Source organism: Dunckerocampus dactyliophorus, chromosome 2 (genome assembly GCF_027744805.1).
Source record: "Dunckerocampus dactyliophorus isolate RoL2022-P2 chromosome 2, RoL_Ddac_1.1, whole genome shotgun sequence".
In the NCBI taxonomy this organism is placed as follows: Eukaryota; Metazoa; Chordata; class Actinopteri; order Syngnathiformes; family Syngnathidae; genus Dunckerocampus; species Dunckerocampus dactyliophorus.
The window spans coordinates 16,408,153-16,427,683 of NC_072820.1; the positions used below are offsets into that span (position 1 = coordinate 16,408,153).

Below are 19,531 nucleotides of genomic sequence, written 5' to 3' on the forward strand. Positions count from 1 at the left end.
GTGATATTAACCTGTGCTACCGTTGGGCAAAGGGATAGGAGGGATGGGACAATGGGAGGGGGGTGTCAGCTTGCCATCCGTCTGATTTCCTGACATTTGACATCACTTTCCCTTCTTTCCCCCCCTCCGGATGCCATTATGAATCTGGGAGACGAAAGTTGGGGCCTGAGGGATAGGAAGGGAGGGAGGGTCGGTCGGTCGGTAGATGGGCCCCATATTGCTCCCCTCCTACCACCCTGTGTGGTGCTGGCAGCCTCCTCTATTGTCTCCCATCAAAAGCTCATTGTAGTGTGGCAAACTCCATTCATTTCCCTGAGCGCCGTCCCATCCCCCGGGGGTGGAGTGCAGGAGGACAAGAGGCTCAGGGATTATTGCTGTTGTCGTTTGCCAGTTGCACATGCCGTAATGTGCAGCGCGGCGCCATTAGCCAGTGTACAACATTAGGCCTAATTCAGTCATTACCTTTAGGGAGATGGGACTCTTTTGGACGAGTGGGATGAGCTCAGCGGGGGATTGAAGATGCTAACGTCGCATGGGGGAATGGTGGTGGTGGGGGAGACTTGAGCTCAGAAGGTCCGTGGCTGTTTGGGAGTGGGCAAAAGTGCCGGAGAGGACACCATTTATTTGTTATAAAAACCTGACTTTTTGCATGTAGGAGACAGGTCCCAAAGCCACAATATGACACAACAAAAACAAAGAAATTATTAAATTAATCCCTCTCTGACAGCAATTAACATTATTATCACAGTAACTGATAGAGCTCTGATTAGACTGTGTAGGTGTACCTAATATTCTGACCATCGTGTTCAGTGAAGTATTTCGACTCTCTGAAAAACGTGACCAAAACACACCTCTTATCGTCCATCCTAAATGTCCCTCCGATAATCAATGTTGGGTGTGCCACAGTGCAGTGCGCTCCTGTTATGCCATTCCAGTGGACCTAAATGAAGCCCCCGTCACTCCATTATCCTTGGCGAAGGTTGCAGGTTGAACACAAAATGCGATGATGCCGAGATGCAAAAAGATTGATGATTCGCCAGAAAATGAATGTGTCTTAGCCTGCGTAACCATTTCCATATTATTTAGAGAATGTGCTCATTTGTAAAGCCGTTGTGCAAAAGGCGGGCGCATAGGTAGGAACATCTCTTGAATATTGAAAGACAATTTTTGATTAAACCCTGACCATTTTTTTTTTAAATGCTTGCATTCATTCGGGCAGCCATTCTTAATGCACCGCATGCTTGTTTAGATCCTGCGATCCTTGTTATACGTCAGTCTTTGGGGGTGAATTAAAAGCGAGGAGCTCAAAGCCACTCTGACGGTCAAAGTTGCTCAAGTTCACTCACTGTGCATCACTAATATTGGCAACATCTACAGTCATGTGATGTACTGTATTTGATTGTGAAAGCTTTTACTCGCGAAGCGATGAGGACAAAAGGACGAAAGGTTGTCAAAACATGCACCCCCACTTTGTTGCCTTTCTGCCAAACACTGCTGTAACTGCTGAGTCATAGAGAAGGGATTAAATAAGCTCTGCTTCTTCTTACTCCTTTTCGGACATGTTGAATTGTGTAAAGTGTAAAAGCGATGTACAACACTGTTATTAAACCCCAAAGTTTGACCCAATAAGTCGGCCCGACTTGAAACTTCTCACATACAGTCCCTCGCTACATCACGAACATTGCTTCCTCACTCTCTCGGTTTTTCAAAACATAATTAGTTAATAAATGATTCGTGGTTCACTATGGCCTATTGTCAAAAAATATTAACAGACAAGTTATATGTAGTATTCTGGTCACTAGGTGTCAGTAATGTTACACTGATGAGACATGACGTTATCTTACATTACCTTCACACCGCATGGAGTCACATGGCATGTCCAACATGATAGAATGAAAAAAAGCTCTTCTCCCATTCCGTGTGGTAGTGGGAAGTTGTGGGCTTCTTACTTTGCCCTGCTTCCCCACTCCATTTAAAACACTTTCTTAAGTTTAGAATAAGTGAATTGGAGAGGCTAACTAGTTAGCTTGGTAGCTTGCAATGCTATTGGCGGGCGTCTCTTAAGTCCCTGCATTGATCCCGTAACTGGAGCAATGTGGTGTAAACAAAGAATAACAAGACTGGAAAGGTGACTATAGGGGTGTTATTACATGTCTACAGGGAAGTAATAATGTTAAAAACCATATTTAGAAGATTGTAAACAGGTTTTCTATGCTCTAACTACGAAAATATTATTAATATAATATTAATATTAATCATATTGAATCCTACTTCGCGGAAATTCACTTATCACGGCCGGGTCTGGCACCAATTAACTGTGATAAACAAGGGAGACTGTAGTTCAATGCACTGTACAAAAACACCCACTCTGATTTTCTGGTTACAAGATTGGTTGAAAAACATGGCCGCCATCAAGCAAAACATCCTTGCAGGGACACGAGCGGGTCTTGGCAACTATAAGTCATTGAGCATTTGTCTAATGACGATAAAACTTTGATATATGTATTACAAGTATGCTCGCATGTACTGTAAATAGTTCTGATCACAACCCATAAGGGGTGCTACAAAGGTCATTTATTGCATTGGGTGCTCTAATTATTTCACGACTGTATTCTAATCATGATTCATTACTCACTTATGTGACTTCCAAACATCAAATTATTCTCTATCTGTAATGCTTTATAAAATAAGGCCCTATACATTGTATACAAATTACAAATAAAAGAATTGCTGCACAGATAGCCTTTTCCTGCGGCACCATGTTTTCCGCCTCGGCCTCCCGATGTGAAGGTGATGGCATATTAGTGGGGTTTGATTTCGACACCGGGCTGTAATGAAGTTTGACATTTAGTTTGGAGAGAGCAGCGGAGCACGATCGGGCCTTGATTAGCGGGCTCTAATTGAGGATAATAAGGGGGAGGCGGTGATTGTTTCTAATTTTTGCCATTAATTGCAGCCGTTTGATTGAGGACGGGCAGGGCTGCTGTGTCAAGGGGCCTGGCGGAATTGCAGCACTCCTCGCACGCAGCTTCTTGATTAACAATGAAATTAGTTCTCCAGTTAGCGTATCGCGTGATCCAACGACGGTGCGGATTTTGCAAGTCCCAACTGAATACCAATGGTGTTATTGGGCCTGGTCAGGGCTAGTCTAAGTCCTCTGATCTGTGCTCAAACTCAGCATACTTTCACTAAGGTGGAACAGGGCACAAACATGATCGCACAATGTAGCCGAGTCTTGGAATGACTGAAATGCAATTGCTCCTCACAAGTCCTTCAAATTATCACATTTCACAATAGAAATAAAATACAAAGACTCTAAATAATCCATCCCACAGCGTGCTCGCTCACTTACGACTTCATCTGTGTGCGTAATAAAGACGTGTGATTTAATTAAAGAAATTGCTCCTCTCACGAGCGAGCGCCACCTCGCACAACAGAAGTAATCACAATGACTCAAAATAAGGCTGGAAATAATCCACAAAGTCAGGGAAATTGCAGTAATACACCAGAACAGAATTGATGGGACACGCAAACGGGTCGAAGCAAGAATGCTCAGTGTGAGTGCAGGCTAGTGGGGGCCAGGAGCGGGAGGAGGACTCCTGCCCAAGTCCAGCATAGTGCAAACGGCCTAGTGTGAAGACGCACCTAGTCGGTAACTGAGCGCTCTTTCCCTCCTCTGGCACGATTGGAAGAGGGAGGCCAGGGCACGTCACGATTGCATGCACACGCGCAAAGCGCACCGTAGTCACAGAATGACTGTTGTGCGATCACGTCTCAGAAGTTCTTAATGATAATCAACATGTTTAAAATAGAAATCCAAAAGTCAAACGCACAGCACTCGGTCACCCCTGACTACAAGCGGCATTTAATTCACGTGATTGCTTCTCTTGCAAGTACCGGTATTCAATGACAGCAGCCACCTTGCACAATAGAAATAATCAGAATGACTCAAAATAAGACTGGAATTAATCCACAAAGTCAGGGAAATTGTAGAGATAAGGCAGGATAGAAGTGATGAGACAAGCGGAACAGGGCAAATCACAAATGATCGGGACCAGCAGGAGAAGGAGGGAGGAATCAGCCAAGTCCAGCCCGGAACAAATGACCTCATGTGAGTACGCCCTTAATGTTCCTGTTCCTGTGACTCCTTTGAGTGGTATCTCCTTCTTTATGTTCCAGGTACAGGATGAGTACACACATGGTCATTTTCCACAACATTAGGGTGCAGATATTGATAATTAGAGGTGTTCATGACTCTTTTGGAGCCCCCCCACCACCCTACGGGGTAGCGCTCCCCTTTAACCTCAAGCGACATTAAACAAATGCTGGCTGTCACTTCGGAGGCAGGTTCCAGGCATACGGAGCTGTGCTGCCGGGACAGACGCTAGGATGGAGAAGGAGAAGGCAGCCGAGGGTGGGAGGTTGTCGGCGAGGAGGGGAGGTGACGGTGGGGAGAAGCATAAGGAGGACCCCCGTGCCCCCAGCTGTCTGAGCCAGCTAATGACTCGTCTCAGGGGGGCTGTTGTAGGCGAGCAGGGAAATTGAAACAGACGCCCGGACCAGTAGCTGCTACATGTGTGGCTGCGTGCTGCCATTCAAGACAACACTCAGCACAAGCAGCACCGCTAATGTGAAGCAACGTCACAGTTTTAATCACTTGGAAGGCTGAAACATTAAGAAAGGCTTTAGTTTAAATGATTACATATAGCTTGAACGACAAATGTGGAGTTGCCGACCACAACAATGTATCCTACCTAATAAATGCTCAACTACAATGTCAGTTAGTAGAGTGTCGGGCAAAATTCATGGCTGCTACGAGTGTTACTCATTGTGTTTATAGCTACTAAAGCTTTTATGATGATAATGCTAATGGTTTTACTTTTCTTCAAACATGCTTAACAAGTTACATGAAGGAACCTCACAAGTTTACACATTCAGCGTGCCCAAAAAAAGAGCAGGAAGAAGTGGAGTTTATTTAATCCTACCCCTTTTCCATGTCTCTACAATTACTGATAATTTTTATCAAGATAATTAAATAAAAAATGGAGAATAAAGTAAACAAATTACAAAATAAAAACAAAATAAAAATTATAAATTATTAGATTAGATAAAATTATAGATGATATATAGATTAAAGAGTAAAAAAGCGATAGAAACATTGTATAATGTATAAATAGATACAGGACAGACTAAAAACCTTCATAATAAATGAATGAATTCAGGATAAATGATAGATACTTTTCATCCATATTGTTTGTAAACAACATGTGTTTGTACCTTTGTTATTTCCTATTAAAACGTTTGATTCAATTTTAACCTTAGAGATTGCACTGTAATTAAAGAAAATGGGCCAAATTCTAAGACACTACTGTTTTATATTTAGTCCTGCCACAGGGATACAGTCAATATGCTGCACATAAAGGCAAAAATTCCACTTTTGCGCATTCATCTCAAAAGGCCACAAATTTAAGTCATTCTGCTTTGAGATGTGCTGCTGATGGAAAGTGATGGAAGTGGCAGCGTCCAGGCAGAATTGATCGGACGGTGGGTCCAAATGTGAGACGGGAGGGGGCTTGTGCGTCTGAGCTACGAGGGCCGCGCACGCAGTTGGACTCCTGCAGTGCTCGTAAAGTGCGCTCTTTAAACTGCCGGGGCCCCTGGGAGAAGGAAGAATGGAGGGGACGGGTGGGGGTATAGGGTGGAGGATGGGAGAGGTGGGGGGAGCCGCCGCCGCCGTTGCTGCTGCCGCCGCGCTAATGAGAACTACCAGAGTGCAAACATGCATGGAAATGACTGTTATTCTGTTGATGTGCATTTAAGTGCTTTTTTACTGCCAACCACAAAGAGAGGGAAATAACTGGTGATGAATGGTACCCCCGAAAAACATTCATTTTCCTCCTCGCAAGAGAAGAGAGGGGCACAAAATATGGAAAGGAGCGAGGGGGGCTATGATGGAAGGCGAAGACATGCATGGCGAATATATTATTTGACTTCAGTCGTCGACAAGACGCAATGTGGCGGCAGGAAGTTAACCTTCAGTCTTGCTCAAAGAGCAGCAGACGAAAAATGTAAAAAAAGGTCAAAGTGATCAAAGATCAGCTCATCAGCTAAATGAGCCTCATTAGTAAATGGCAGAAATGTCACCTTAAGTGGTCTTAATTCCAACTACTTTAGCAGCGTATGAGTCCTTCTCATCTATAAATGATTAGGATGTACACAACTGAGGTGAAACTTTGTCCTTGCCTCCATACAGTACATCATACTTGTGTGTCACAAGTTTTAACATTTCTACTGACATTCATGTCAACACGTAGATTCAACAGTTCACTCCATATATAATAATATAATAGCTGCTGCAATTAGCCTGCGCACTAGTTCATCAGTAAATGTTGACATTTAAAATGCAGTTTTAATTGTTTGACTACAATTATTTATAATTTAATTATATTTTGAATATTTTTTTAATCACGTTTGATGCTTTTCTGAGGCATTTGTTTGATCGCATCCCAACCCTACTTTATTTCAAATTAAGCTAATCATATTTTTTAATCTTAAACTAATCGGAATCTTACCAATATTTTTTCATACATTTTTAAACAAACAATCTTAGCATGAATATATTAGATCTTCATTTTAACTCAATATTACATATTCTATTTAAATTTTATAGATATTTAATATCTTTTAAAAACCACATTCATCTCAATTGAATTATAAACTAACCTAATTATAAAATACTGTATAATTTAATATATGTATGTTAATTCTGACTAATCTTAGTTTAGCATATCATTACCTAGACTAACTTTATTTTACCTCAACATAATCTAAACCGAGCCAAAGTGAATTTGATCTTAATTTAACTTTACCTTATATCTTAGTTTATGCCAATCATAGCCCGCCTACCTTTTATTTGATCGAATTGTTTATTATTGTATCTGCAATATACTGTATCTTCTCTTGTCAAACATAAGGTATTTTACTTCGACTTCATTTGAACCTAACCTAGCGTCATTTAACATTAACCTCACCTTATTCTTTGCTTTTCTTATAAGATGTGATCTTGTGTTGTGTTACGAGAAAATGTTCTTACGGGGAGCGCTGCTTGTACTGGTGTTGATGGCGTCATTCCACTGGTCAGCACTGGACACGGAGAAGGAGCGTTGGTGCATCCCGTCTTTGCTGCCTCCGAATATGGACGTGCCCGTCTGGAGAGACGTGCTGCTGTTGGAGTGAGGCGCACCTGCCAAGAAGAGGACAAAGAAAAGACAGAATGTTCATGCACGGGTGTGAGAGGAAAGAGACCGAGTCAAAAGTTTTGCGAGGCCGTAGCCATCTTTGTCTCAAACAATCACGCACGCACACAGCCACTCTCCGCCTCTGCCTCTAATGAGGCCTTAATTAACAAGATACACTCTGAACGCTAATTATCTCGCCTCATCCCTCTGTCTGACTGCCTCATCCATCTCCACCGGCGTCAGCGGGCGCTCTCCTCCTAACCTCCAATCAGGCGAGCCGCGGACGCCAAGGATCTCTTTACTAATTCATGGGCTAGGTGGCGCCATGTGGGGTCCTTCCTCCTCCTACTCCTCCTGCTCCGACACATCCCAAATAATCCTAAACTCACACGAATGGAAAGGAATCTTTGAAATTAAAGTTAGTGTACAACTGGAAACCTGCATTCATTTAAAAAGAATATAAATGAATGAGTAAATTCGTTTGACGGTGATAAACACACACACACACACACACACACACACACACACACACACACACACACACATATAGAGTGAGATATATCAAGGCCCTTTTATTCAATAATTACAGCAGAATATCAGCCTGTGATTGAGGCGATAATAAGAGGAACATATAGTGCGTCGGCCACACGCTAAGTAAACTAAGCGGCACGGGCGCTTGTTAGGATAATATGTCCTACTCATTATCCCGAGTAATAAGTGTATCAAATTCACATAATCATGTCTAATTAGTATCAGTAATTATCTTGTTGGGCCCAAGAATATTAATCTTGGGGTCCCAGAGGGGAGGGAGTGCCATCGCAGCACGAGTCAGAGTGAGAGCGAGGGAATCACGCTGAGGAGCACAGAGGAAATTAGCATGCTGAAATCAGAGTAGAAAACGAGGAGGAGGAGGAGGAGGACTGGGAAGCAAATGGGAAAACTTTATTTGAATAGAAATGGGACATATGAATGCCCCACAAGTTATTAATAGGGTACTAGTGGTGTAATGGTACATGCATTCGAAATCAGATTTTTCTGTAAGGAATATTCGGTACAGTACAGAGGTGAGCTCCCAAACGCTACACATTGAGTGAGGTATGAAAGTGTTATTACCTCGTGATATAGTTAAACTGTTACTGTTGCATATGTCTGCATTGCTGCACTTTCCTAAAAAGAAACATTGTCAACTATGATATATTATTTCATTGTTTTTATTTATTTAGAAATGGATTTATTGCTAGTAGTTTGCAGGGGGGTTTTTTGTATTTAATTAGAAAAAATCATTAGGCTGTTTACACAAAAGCTCACCAGTTTTATGTTTTGCATTTTGTTCCTGTACAGTACACAAAATGAACCAAACCGTGATCTTAAAACTGAGGTACGTACTGAACCGTGAATGTGGCATACTTTTACATTCCTAATTAACATAATTTTATTATTGCTCATCATGGATTAATTTTATTATTATTTTTTTAAATATCACTACTGACACATATTTATAATTACCTTCTATTAAAGCTGCAGTAATGAACAATACCCATATACAGGAATACAGAAATAAATTGTTAATACTAAATATTATTTTAAACTGCAGTGGTTAAAACAACTAGACAGAGGTAAACATGATTTTTTTTGGTATGACTAAAACACAAACCTCTCAACTAAAGCTAAATAAGCTAAGCTAATGAACGTGAGCACTAAATACAAACATTGAAACAAACATTGTTTGACAATTTTAACATAAGTCTGTACAAAAACTAAACTCGAAACTATGAATAATTACTACTCTAAATGCTAACATTAGCATTGATGCTCGCGCAAACACAACACAAAAGGTGTCCAGGCTGGACCACCAGGATTATAGAACGTTAAAGTAGGCAATGTAGAGGTATCACAGATGCCTTTTTTCACAGGAAAATACAGCCGATCAGAGCTGTAACAGAAGATCCGGCATTTATCCATCCACCTTTGCCTTTTCCGCAGAACTCAGCACAGTGGAGACTGTGTACACCACATGTGTCAAACTCAAGGCCTGTGGGCCAAATGTGGCCCAGTACGTCGGTTTGTGTGAACTGCGGAAGTCGGGCCGTATCGCGGACCTCATCAACCAACGTGCTCATGATGATATGCGCAAGAAAGTGACAGTTAATAGTAGTGTAGTGTTGCTAAACTTAAGTAGCCACCGTATTACATAGAGCACTAACGGCAAAACCATTGTTACTAAAAAGGTGCCAGATTCGGACTCAAAGTAAAAATAGTTTAACTGTACACAACTAAAAAAAAAAAGACACCTCTTTAAAAGTATTACAACCTGTCTGTACAAAACGACACCTAAAAGAAGCATAACACAGTCAAAAATGATCATTTTAACTTCAACAAAGCATGACGGGAATCTACAGCTACAAACACATTTTGCAGATTGTGATGTTTTTGTGTTGATATAAAATACTGATAGCCTTTGCTCAGACGTTGAGACAATGATGAAGAGGTGCTCAATCACTTCATTGAAATGAACAGCCAAGCCAAAACAACCGTAGTCGTACATCCGCATTCGTCTCCCGCTCACTTTCCCTGGCTCATCCAAACAGCAGTCAGGACACATTCACGGTACATTCTCGGAAAGTAGACATTTCGAGCAGGAATGGACGGATACAAACGCAGATATTTTGACACCCCTAGTGTACGCTTTTGCATGGTGACACGACATCAAACAATTAAAAGATTAGACAATGAGAAAGCATGGGGCTTGTGAAACTAGCTCTAAACTGCCCAGTCAACTTTACCGTCGGTGCCATTCAGACAGAACAGTGACACTGGAAAAATGTCGGCTTCCTGGCAGTGTATGTATATCTAAAAAGGTGCTAGAGATGCCTTACCACTAATTAGAAGCTAGTGTAGGATCAACATGATTTCAAAGCTTTTCCAAAAGGTATAATTACTGCATATTGTTACTTTAAAGGTCACTTTATTTCTAAAGTTTGACATGCTAAAAGAAAAAAAAAAAGAAAAGGAAGACAAAAGAGCTTCGTCTGCTATTTAAAATTCAACAATCACAATCTAATTGTCAAATTGGATGCTAATGATAAATGAATTATACATGGCTGTACCCATTAGTCCCCATGGACCACTCCTGCATAAAGGGGGCGATAATGTAATTACAGTGGAGAAATAATCAGCTTGTGGCATTCAAAAGAGCTAAGGGCTCCAGCCAGGCCCGACCTAGACGCGTTCCTTACCAATACAGGTGCTAACAAACAAGCCGAGGGCCAACGGGTCAGGTTTGGAGCTGAGAGTTACAGGCATCAGTGAAAGCAACATGGGGGTTCATCTCAAACATGATGAGCATGAACGTGATAATAATAATTTAACAATACATTATTATATCTGCTTTTTCATGCAATTATTGATCAACAGTTTTGCTAGATTAGCATCGCATAATAGAGGAGGTGGGTGAGAGGAGGAGGATGTTAGCCAAGCTAACATCCATCATGGACAATACCTCTGAGCAGCTCCTTCAGTGGCAGACCATTGCTACACCCACGCTGTAAGAAGGAGCGCTACCGCAGGTCTTTCATCCCAACAGCCGCCAGACTGTATAGGAAACCTGCACCACCTGAACGTGTTGTAGTTATTCTCTGTTTCTCCGCTTGCACTACTCATCTATTTATCCATTTGCACTTCTTATTTTTGGATAATGTGCAGTAGAATTTTCTTTATTTTTCATGTAAATATCCAACTACTACAAATTAACATGTGTATAGTATATATTTTTGACACCTAACTGTCAACATGTGCAATATTATTTATTCATTTACCGTACTGTTAAATACCTTGAGTGCCTACATTATGTATTTTCTATTTCATCTCACACTCTACTCACTTGGCTAGGTTTTATGGTATAGGTTTATTGTATATTGTTAATATGTTTATGGTAGATTTTTCACAGTAGATTGTATATCTTTTCAGTATAGGTATTTCACATACTGTGCTTTTTGTATCTTTCTTCTGCTGTGACATTTAAATTTCCCCTTTGTGGTATAAATAAAGTACAATCTAATCTAATCTAATCCAATCTCATCGCCGACACCACGCTGCCTAATTAGTATCGACTGAGTGTAATCATTTTTAACAGCAATATATTCTATTCTATCATTGAACCCGGCTTTATCAGTTACTATTTTTTATTTAATAAGCTATTATCTATCACCTATTATATGTTTATCTGTTCAATACAACGTTTCTGTTAGTTTTATCTATAATATATTCTGTATTTATTTATTCAGTATACAATGTTTGTCCGTTTTTACTCCAGTACTTGTTATTTATCCTTATTAAGATCACTAAGATCTAATTTAAAATACATATTATACCCATTTATTACTGCACAATGTTTCTGTCAATTCTTACTCTTGTAGTCATTGCTTTACTACTGAACTAAATGAACTTTACTGACATTATTTTTTCCATTTAGAAAACTGGTCATGTGGTACATGTTAAAAATAGGACGAGAACACAGAGAAAGGGTAGGATTAAATAAGATCTGCTTCTTCCTACTTCTTTTTGGACGTGATGGTCTTCAATGTAACTTTGTTCAGGATGTTTGAAACTAACTAGATCGTTACCATTCTAAAAATAAAATACTGGACGGCAAGAAAATGATTCTGCTTAAAAATATTGCAATAAAAAGTAATAAGACAGTGTTATGCAGTCAGGTCGTGTGTGTGTGTGTGTGTGTGTGTGTGTGTGTGTGTGTGCGTGTGCTAAGTAGAAGCGATGGATTAAGCGGGAAGCGGCGCCGCCTCTCTTCTCTTTAGGCCGAGGCCGTCAGCGGGTTGATGAGCCGTGACGAGGCCCGACCCCTCTGTGGAGTTGTTGCCATTATGTACAAGTATTGGCATAATGACGCATTCATGCTAATGCGGGCCGGGCAGCACATCATCTGCCTGTGTGTAATACACCACTATCATCATCATCATCATCAGCAGCATCATCATTCCCACCAACAACCTGACGTCCTGCTATGTTCTCCCACTCCGACCCCCACATATTAACATATCATCTACTATCACAGCTATCCCTGCTACACCACAATTAACATTATTTATTGTTTGTTTTGCTCATCAGATTTACAGTATATTGCATATTCTGTATTGCAATACAGTTGTCCCTTGTTAACGCAGTTAACTGGTTCCAGCCTCGACCACGATAGGTGAATTTCAGCAAAGTAGGATTCAATATTAATAAATTGACTTTTTTCATGGTTAGAACATAGAAGACCTTATTCTAAAGTGTTTTTTAATATTACTAGAGGCATGTAGACATGAAAGAACATCCCTATAGTCACCTTTATACTAGTAAACATGATAAGCAATAATACGACATAATAACTCACTGTTAGCATTGGGAAAGTTCCTTATTGCTGTAGTATCTCGTACATAATGTCAGTCGACATCAGCCTATCATTCATCGTCACTATGACGTTTGTAATTTGATTGATATAGAGGACAGCCTGTCTAACATGAATCTGCCATGCACAGATGTACACTCCGACAGTACTGCTAGCTTTGTTTACAGATATTGCGCGCCGCTTATGCGCAGGCTACGGGATCTCTGAAGTGACACAAGAGACAAATATCGCTTTAACAAAACAGTTACCGAGCTAACTTGTTAGCCTCCAATTTATTTATTCTAAACTTAAGAATAGGTTTGGAACTGAGTGGGGAAGAAGGACAAAAACTTACCACTTCCACACAAAATGGGAGGATAACTTTTTCTTCACTGTCATGTTGGAATGGCTGCAAGCTAAGGTAATGTAATGTAAAGAAATGCCTCCTCAATGTAACATTACTGACCAGTCATTAGTGACCAGAATACTACATGTAACTTATCTTTGAATATGTTTTTACTAATAGTAGGCCATAGTCAACCACAAACCAGCGATCATTTATTGATATATTATTTTTTTTATTTTTTTAAACGTGCAACAGTGAGGGAGAGATGTTCGAATCACGATGTGGCGAGGGGCGACTGTATAGGCAATATATTTAGCAATATAATGCAATATATTTAACAAAGCATTCCTACATTGTGCAAGTTTTCTCTTTGAATATAACAAATTGTACAAAATGATTGATTTATTTTCGTTTTTTCTGAAAACAAATTGAAGGTACAGTAGAACCTTAGCGTACATTATGGTGCACATCTTGTCGTGTTATTAGTATACTGCGTGAGTCCAACTGTGTTCTTAATGTATTTCTTAGCACAAAACGTCTTTGCTAGCATCCTATTAGCTTGCTCCGTTGCCTGTCTATGATGTCATCAGCTGCTGACTCAGTAGTTCTTTGCTAACTATCACAGTTACCCACCAAGTCTCAAAAATGTTGAATTGTTGATTTATTTTCTGCAAGTAAAACTGTAATTGTAAAACTATAACAACATGTTTGGTGTTAACAATTTTGGCATCCTGGAACAGATTAATTGGATTTGCATATTTTCTTATGGGAAAAATTTGGTTAGAGTTTGACCTTCTGGAATGGATTAATGACACTAACCAAGTTTCCACTGTACATGTTTCTTATAGGGAAGTGATCATAATAGGATTGTTTTGATTTGTACAAATTGTATATTTTTTGGAGTGACTAACTAAATCTTGTCCTTTTTATTAGCATAGTATAGACTGAGGAATATTCTAGTGATAATGCGCCTAGAATGAAGAGATAGCAACATAGTAAGCTAATTTGTATGACTGCTCGAGCAATAAACAAGCAGCAGTGGTGGTATCTGCTTAGCCAGTGGAAAAGCATCTACAGCAAGTATGCCGAGTAAGTACTATGAACTGAAAAAGAGCCAAAACAGTACTTTCTTGTCTCGTCCACAGGCTTGATTAAAAGTGACTATGCCTATTAATACTTAGACGGCATGTACCTGTCGCTTGGTGACACCACGCAAAGGATCACATTTAAAAAAAGGTTCCGCTCAGCAGCCAGCAGAAGAATTAAACCTGGCCGCCTGGCAAACTCGTGGGCGCGCTCGTCCTCACATTTACTCTCTCCTCATCATCTTCCCGTCTAGGACTCATCCTCCCCGCCCTTCCTCGCCGCCATCCTTCTTCTGGCGGTGATTATAAAGGTCTTTAGATCCAAAAGGGACGAATGAATTACCAAAGGCAAAAGACAAGGCTCGTGATTTAGGCGCTGTGAATGAGAAATTACCCCTTTGTTCCCATCATCAATTGCATGTCTAATGAAATCAAAACCCTGATCGCATAATCAGAAGAGGGTCCTCCACCCGGAGAGAGACCTGATGTGATTTGTAACCTTTCTTTTGCTAAGTGGAGATTAAGGTACATCGCTCTTACATTGTTCTGAGGAGATGCACACGGCAACTGATAATCTTGGGAGGACGCTTATGTTAAGGCAGGGGTGTCCAAAGTGCAGCCTGGGGGACATTTGCGGCCCGCAGCTCTTTTGGGGCACGGCACATTCTAAAAATATAATTACCAAAAAAAGAGCAAAACGGCGTATTGTGCTGAGAAAAAATGGAAATGTTGACACTAATAACACAGATCTTTTCTTTTTGGTTCAAGAGAACTTCTTAGCCTGTTTCCACATATTGAAGTATATCAACATGGCCGCACGCATCCTCTGATTTATCAGTATGTGGTCCTTGGCTACAGCTTGGACACCCCTAAAAGGGAACCAGTCAGTGCTGTGCAACCACAAAAAACATTTCCTGTTTTGCTTTCAAAGACAGAATGACCCTGCCTGCACGTCCTCTGCTCTGTAAACTCCTCCATATTCTCAACGTTTGACTAATTGATCCATTTAGTGGCAGGACAGCGCCAAGGGTCCCTGCCCTTTTGGCTCAGCAGAACCCCCTCTTCCTGGCCACTTGGCTTTAGCCCCAGCTAGCAGAAACACAGTCGCCATGAAAGACCAGCCTCCCTGCAGGGGGACGGCTAATTATTATTAATTACTCTTTAATGTCCAATCACTGCTTTAGCCCGCTGGCAGCTCAATGGGAGCTTTATTTTTAAACCTCAACCTCCACCATGATGTTTGGATCACATCAACCAGTGAAGACAAAACTAGAACAAGAAACTTCTTGCCATTTCCTCCAACATGCCCATTATGTTTAAATGCATCCCAAATGAATGATTACAAGCATTAATACGCATCTCACGGTCGCTCGTTAAGGCCTCATTGTGCAAACTACGTACGAGGCAGCTAATTTGCATGTGGGAAACATATGGAGAGTACATAATTAACCTGCTGGGATGCGTTTTTTTTTTTTTTTTTTTTTTAAATCGCTAATCACTAACAGGAGAGTACAGTCATGTTATGAAACAGTCAATATATCTACCATTTGTTTTCTCATTTAAAAAAAAAAACAAAAAAATTACCTTTAAGATGAAATTGTGATTAAAATACATACAAATATATATATACACACATATATACATACATATACACACACACACACACATATATTATAAATATACAGTATATACACACGCACACACAAATGTATATACATATACATATATACATATATATATACATATACATATATACATATACACATATATATATACATATATATACATATATATACATACATATATATACATACATATATATATACATACATACATATATACATATATATACACATACATATACATACATATATATATACACATACATATATATATATACATATATACATACATATATATATATACACATACATATACATACATATATATATATACACATACATATATATACATACTTATATATACATACATACTTATATATACATACATATATATACATACATATATATATATATACATACATATATATATATACATACATATATATATATATACATATATACATACATATACATACATATATATACATATATACATACATATATATATACATACATATATATATACATACATATATATACATACATATATATATACATATATACATACACATATATACATACATATATATACATATATACATACATATATATACATATATACATACATATATATACATATATACATACATATATATATATACATATATACATACATATATATATATACATACATATATATATATATACATACATATATATATACATATATACATACATATATATACATATACATACATATATATATATATATACACACACACACACATATATATACACATATACATATACATATATATATATTTATATGCACCCATTATATAATTACATTTATTACAATGGTAATATCATATTTTATATATAAAATATATTAAATAGTATATAGTATAGTATATAATATATACAATATACAAACCCATCAAAGGTTTGGAATATACTGTCTTGCTTTCGAATAAAAATATACGAAAATTAAAACAATAACAATAATTAAACATCCATCCATCCATCCATCCATCCATCCATTTTCTATGCCGCTTTTCCTCATTAGGGTAGAGGGGGCATGCTGGAGGTAATTAAAATAATAATATAATGTAAAAATTTGAGTTTTTTTTTTTTTTTTTTATACTTTTGTGACTTCAACATTTAGCATTGTATAATTATATTTACTACAATAACATATTATGGTGCTGATAATATATTTTATTCATATACAAACCCATCAAAAGTCTGGACACAGTCTGCCATTAAGAAAGTCACTAAATGCATTAAACGTGTGACTGACAAAAATGATAATTGGCTGAGAGGAGTCACATGGTATCTACCTAATATGGCCCCTTGGCCAATAAATGGTTAAGGATTACGACATTAATCATTTCATTAATCATACGCACAAATCTAATTTTATACACTTTTTCATCATTACTATGCATATATTTTTTACATTCTTCCATCAAATATTGATAATTTTTTACTAAATTAAGATTAGATAACCAATTATGTGCTACTACTGCTGCAGACCTATCATCAGACCTTTATCCCAGTGATGAGGCAATTAACGCTACCTGTGTTCCCGATGCCCAGCTGCAGAGCACTGCGGTCCTTGGTCAGCCCGTTGGTCTTGGGGCTGGCTGTGGGGGCCACGGTGGCCACCGCTCTCGGGGGTCGCTTCCCAGGAACTTTGACCGTCGTCCGAAGCAGGTCGATCTCCTTTCCGTGCACATTCTGCATATAGTCCTATGGGAGGAAAGGAAGACACAGTTTTCCTATGCTGTTTGCAACCTCCTAAAAATACAACCTCAGGGAAAAAATTAAATGAAGACAACTATACACTCACACAATGCTAAAATACTTTTAGCATGCCAGTATGTGGAGTAAAATTACATAACGGGGATTGAGCATGGAAGTCAAACTTGCCAATAACAGTCAGTTTAAGGAACAGTACAAGCATACATAGAAAGAATACTAAGGACCACATGATATCATTACCCTGATTTTATTCATTTATCATTATGTGGTAAGTTATTGCTTAGTCTATGTCCTGCATTTAATTAGACATTTATTTATTTAATCTATTTACTTTTGTTTTCTATTTATTTTTTTACACTTCTTTTCCCTCTATTTTATTTCATCACTGCACTGCACTATTTTCCTCTTCCTATAGTCATTTAAACACAGCAAATGCACAAAAGACATGGAGAAGGGTTAGGATTAAACAAACTCTGCTTCTTCCTACTCCTTTTCGGACATGTTGAATTGTGCAATTCTAAAACATGTGACGTAACTTCTTAAGCATTTCCGAAACAAATAAAACAATGACATCACCAAAGAAGAATGGAGGAATCAAGGCGGAATAACAAATTAAAAGTCCATCCCCATTAGTTAGCTGCAGGCAATGGAGGAGCATCCCCTGTGGGTGTGTGACAGTGGACACGTCATTAACCATCACCTGTGCCCACGCCAACACTTTAAACTGTGACATAATGAACGCAAACAGTCATTTTCTTTCAATTTGTATCGTCAGTTTGCTTCAAAGCCACCCAAATGTGGCAAGCCAAGGTGAAAATCATGGAGCTCAGCAGAAAGAGGCGATGTCGGCCTTTTCCGCCCTCCACCCACAGTTTCCTGGCTTTTATTATCGTGCCATAAAGCACTCATTTCTCTCCCAAGCCTCCTTGCTAATTACCCAGTGAGCGCTCTCATTTCGTTTTATTGCGGGAATTAACAGCCAGATCGAAGCGTGCAAAGCTATTAAGATGTGTGATTAAGCCACATTCAATTAGTTTCTACAAACAATTTAATTGATGTAGCAGATAGAATTAACAGAAGGTGATTGTGTGGATGGCTTGGCTGGCTGTGAAATTAAAGGATCCTACTCGCTCCCACATTCGTCTCTCTCTCCTTTCACCAACCTCCTCGCGCACTTCATCGCTACGCTTCACAGTGCCGAACGGGTTCAGGCTGTTACCAAAGTAACGCGACCCCTATTCCCTGAGACTGCTGACCTGTAATGGCTATAAGGATCGAGGTGGCATGTTCAGTCAATTACATACAGTATATCTCTGTAGTAGCATATCTTGACAGCTCAACACTCAATTTGTTTCTATTGAGCCAACAGCTTTTAATATTTCCTACCAGATGCTCTAACACCCAAGGAAGGGAGAACCAGCGAGTCGATTTGAAGCAGAATACAAGAGTCACATAGACCAGAAAACAATTGATTCATCCACCCGTTTTTTTTTTTATAAAGCTTAGTCTCATTAGGGTCACGGCCCACAGGTGAGCTGGAGTCTGTTAAAGCTTGGATGAGAAGCGGGGTACACCCTGGACGGGTCAACAGTCAACCACAGGAGGCATATAGACACTCATATTCACACCTATGGACAATTTTAGAGTCTCCAATTAGCCTAACCTGCACGGTAATAATAAAAAATAATAAAACATTAACAATATAAAATAATAATGAAATAATAAATCAGTTTTTTTCTACATTGTGAATTTCTTCAACATTTAGCATTATGTAATTATATTCATGACACAATATATTAGGTTATATCATATCGTATTAACATAAAAACCCATCAAAACTCTGGACACACTTTTCCCATTTAGAAAATGAGAAAGCAGAGCAAACTTTTGACTGGTCCTGCAATACAATCATAAATAATGATGCGCTCAGAGAAATCACATGGTTACTATCAAATATGGTCCCTTGTGCAATTTGCATTGGATGTATCTTTTTCCATTAAAATAAATATTACATTTAAAAAATAATACGCTGCATATGTACTCATGTGCAATTGCATTGAAAAAAAATGCAAGTAATATAAAACCGTTTT

General features: G+C 38.9%; 1 protein-coding gene across 3 annotated transcripts in view; it reads right to left on the reverse strand.

Annotated features, from left to right (window-relative positions):
- Window positions 1-19,531, reverse strand: part of agap3 (ArfGAP with GTPase domain, ankyrin repeat and PH domain 3) — a 179,842-nt gene that overhangs the window by 37,470 nt on the left and 122,841 nt on the right. For all 3 annotated transcript variants that reach the window (XM_054763773.1, XM_054763788.1, XM_054763781.1), the window contains exons 11-12: window positions 17,258-17,429; window positions 7,094-7,243 (exon numbers count right to left, since the gene is read on the reverse strand). In XM_054763773.1, the coding sequence (XP_054619748.1) occupies window positions 7,094-7,243; window positions 17,258-17,429 (322 nt within the window). The remainder of the gene's footprint in view (window positions 1-7,093; window positions 7,244-17,257; window positions 17,430-19,531) is intronic.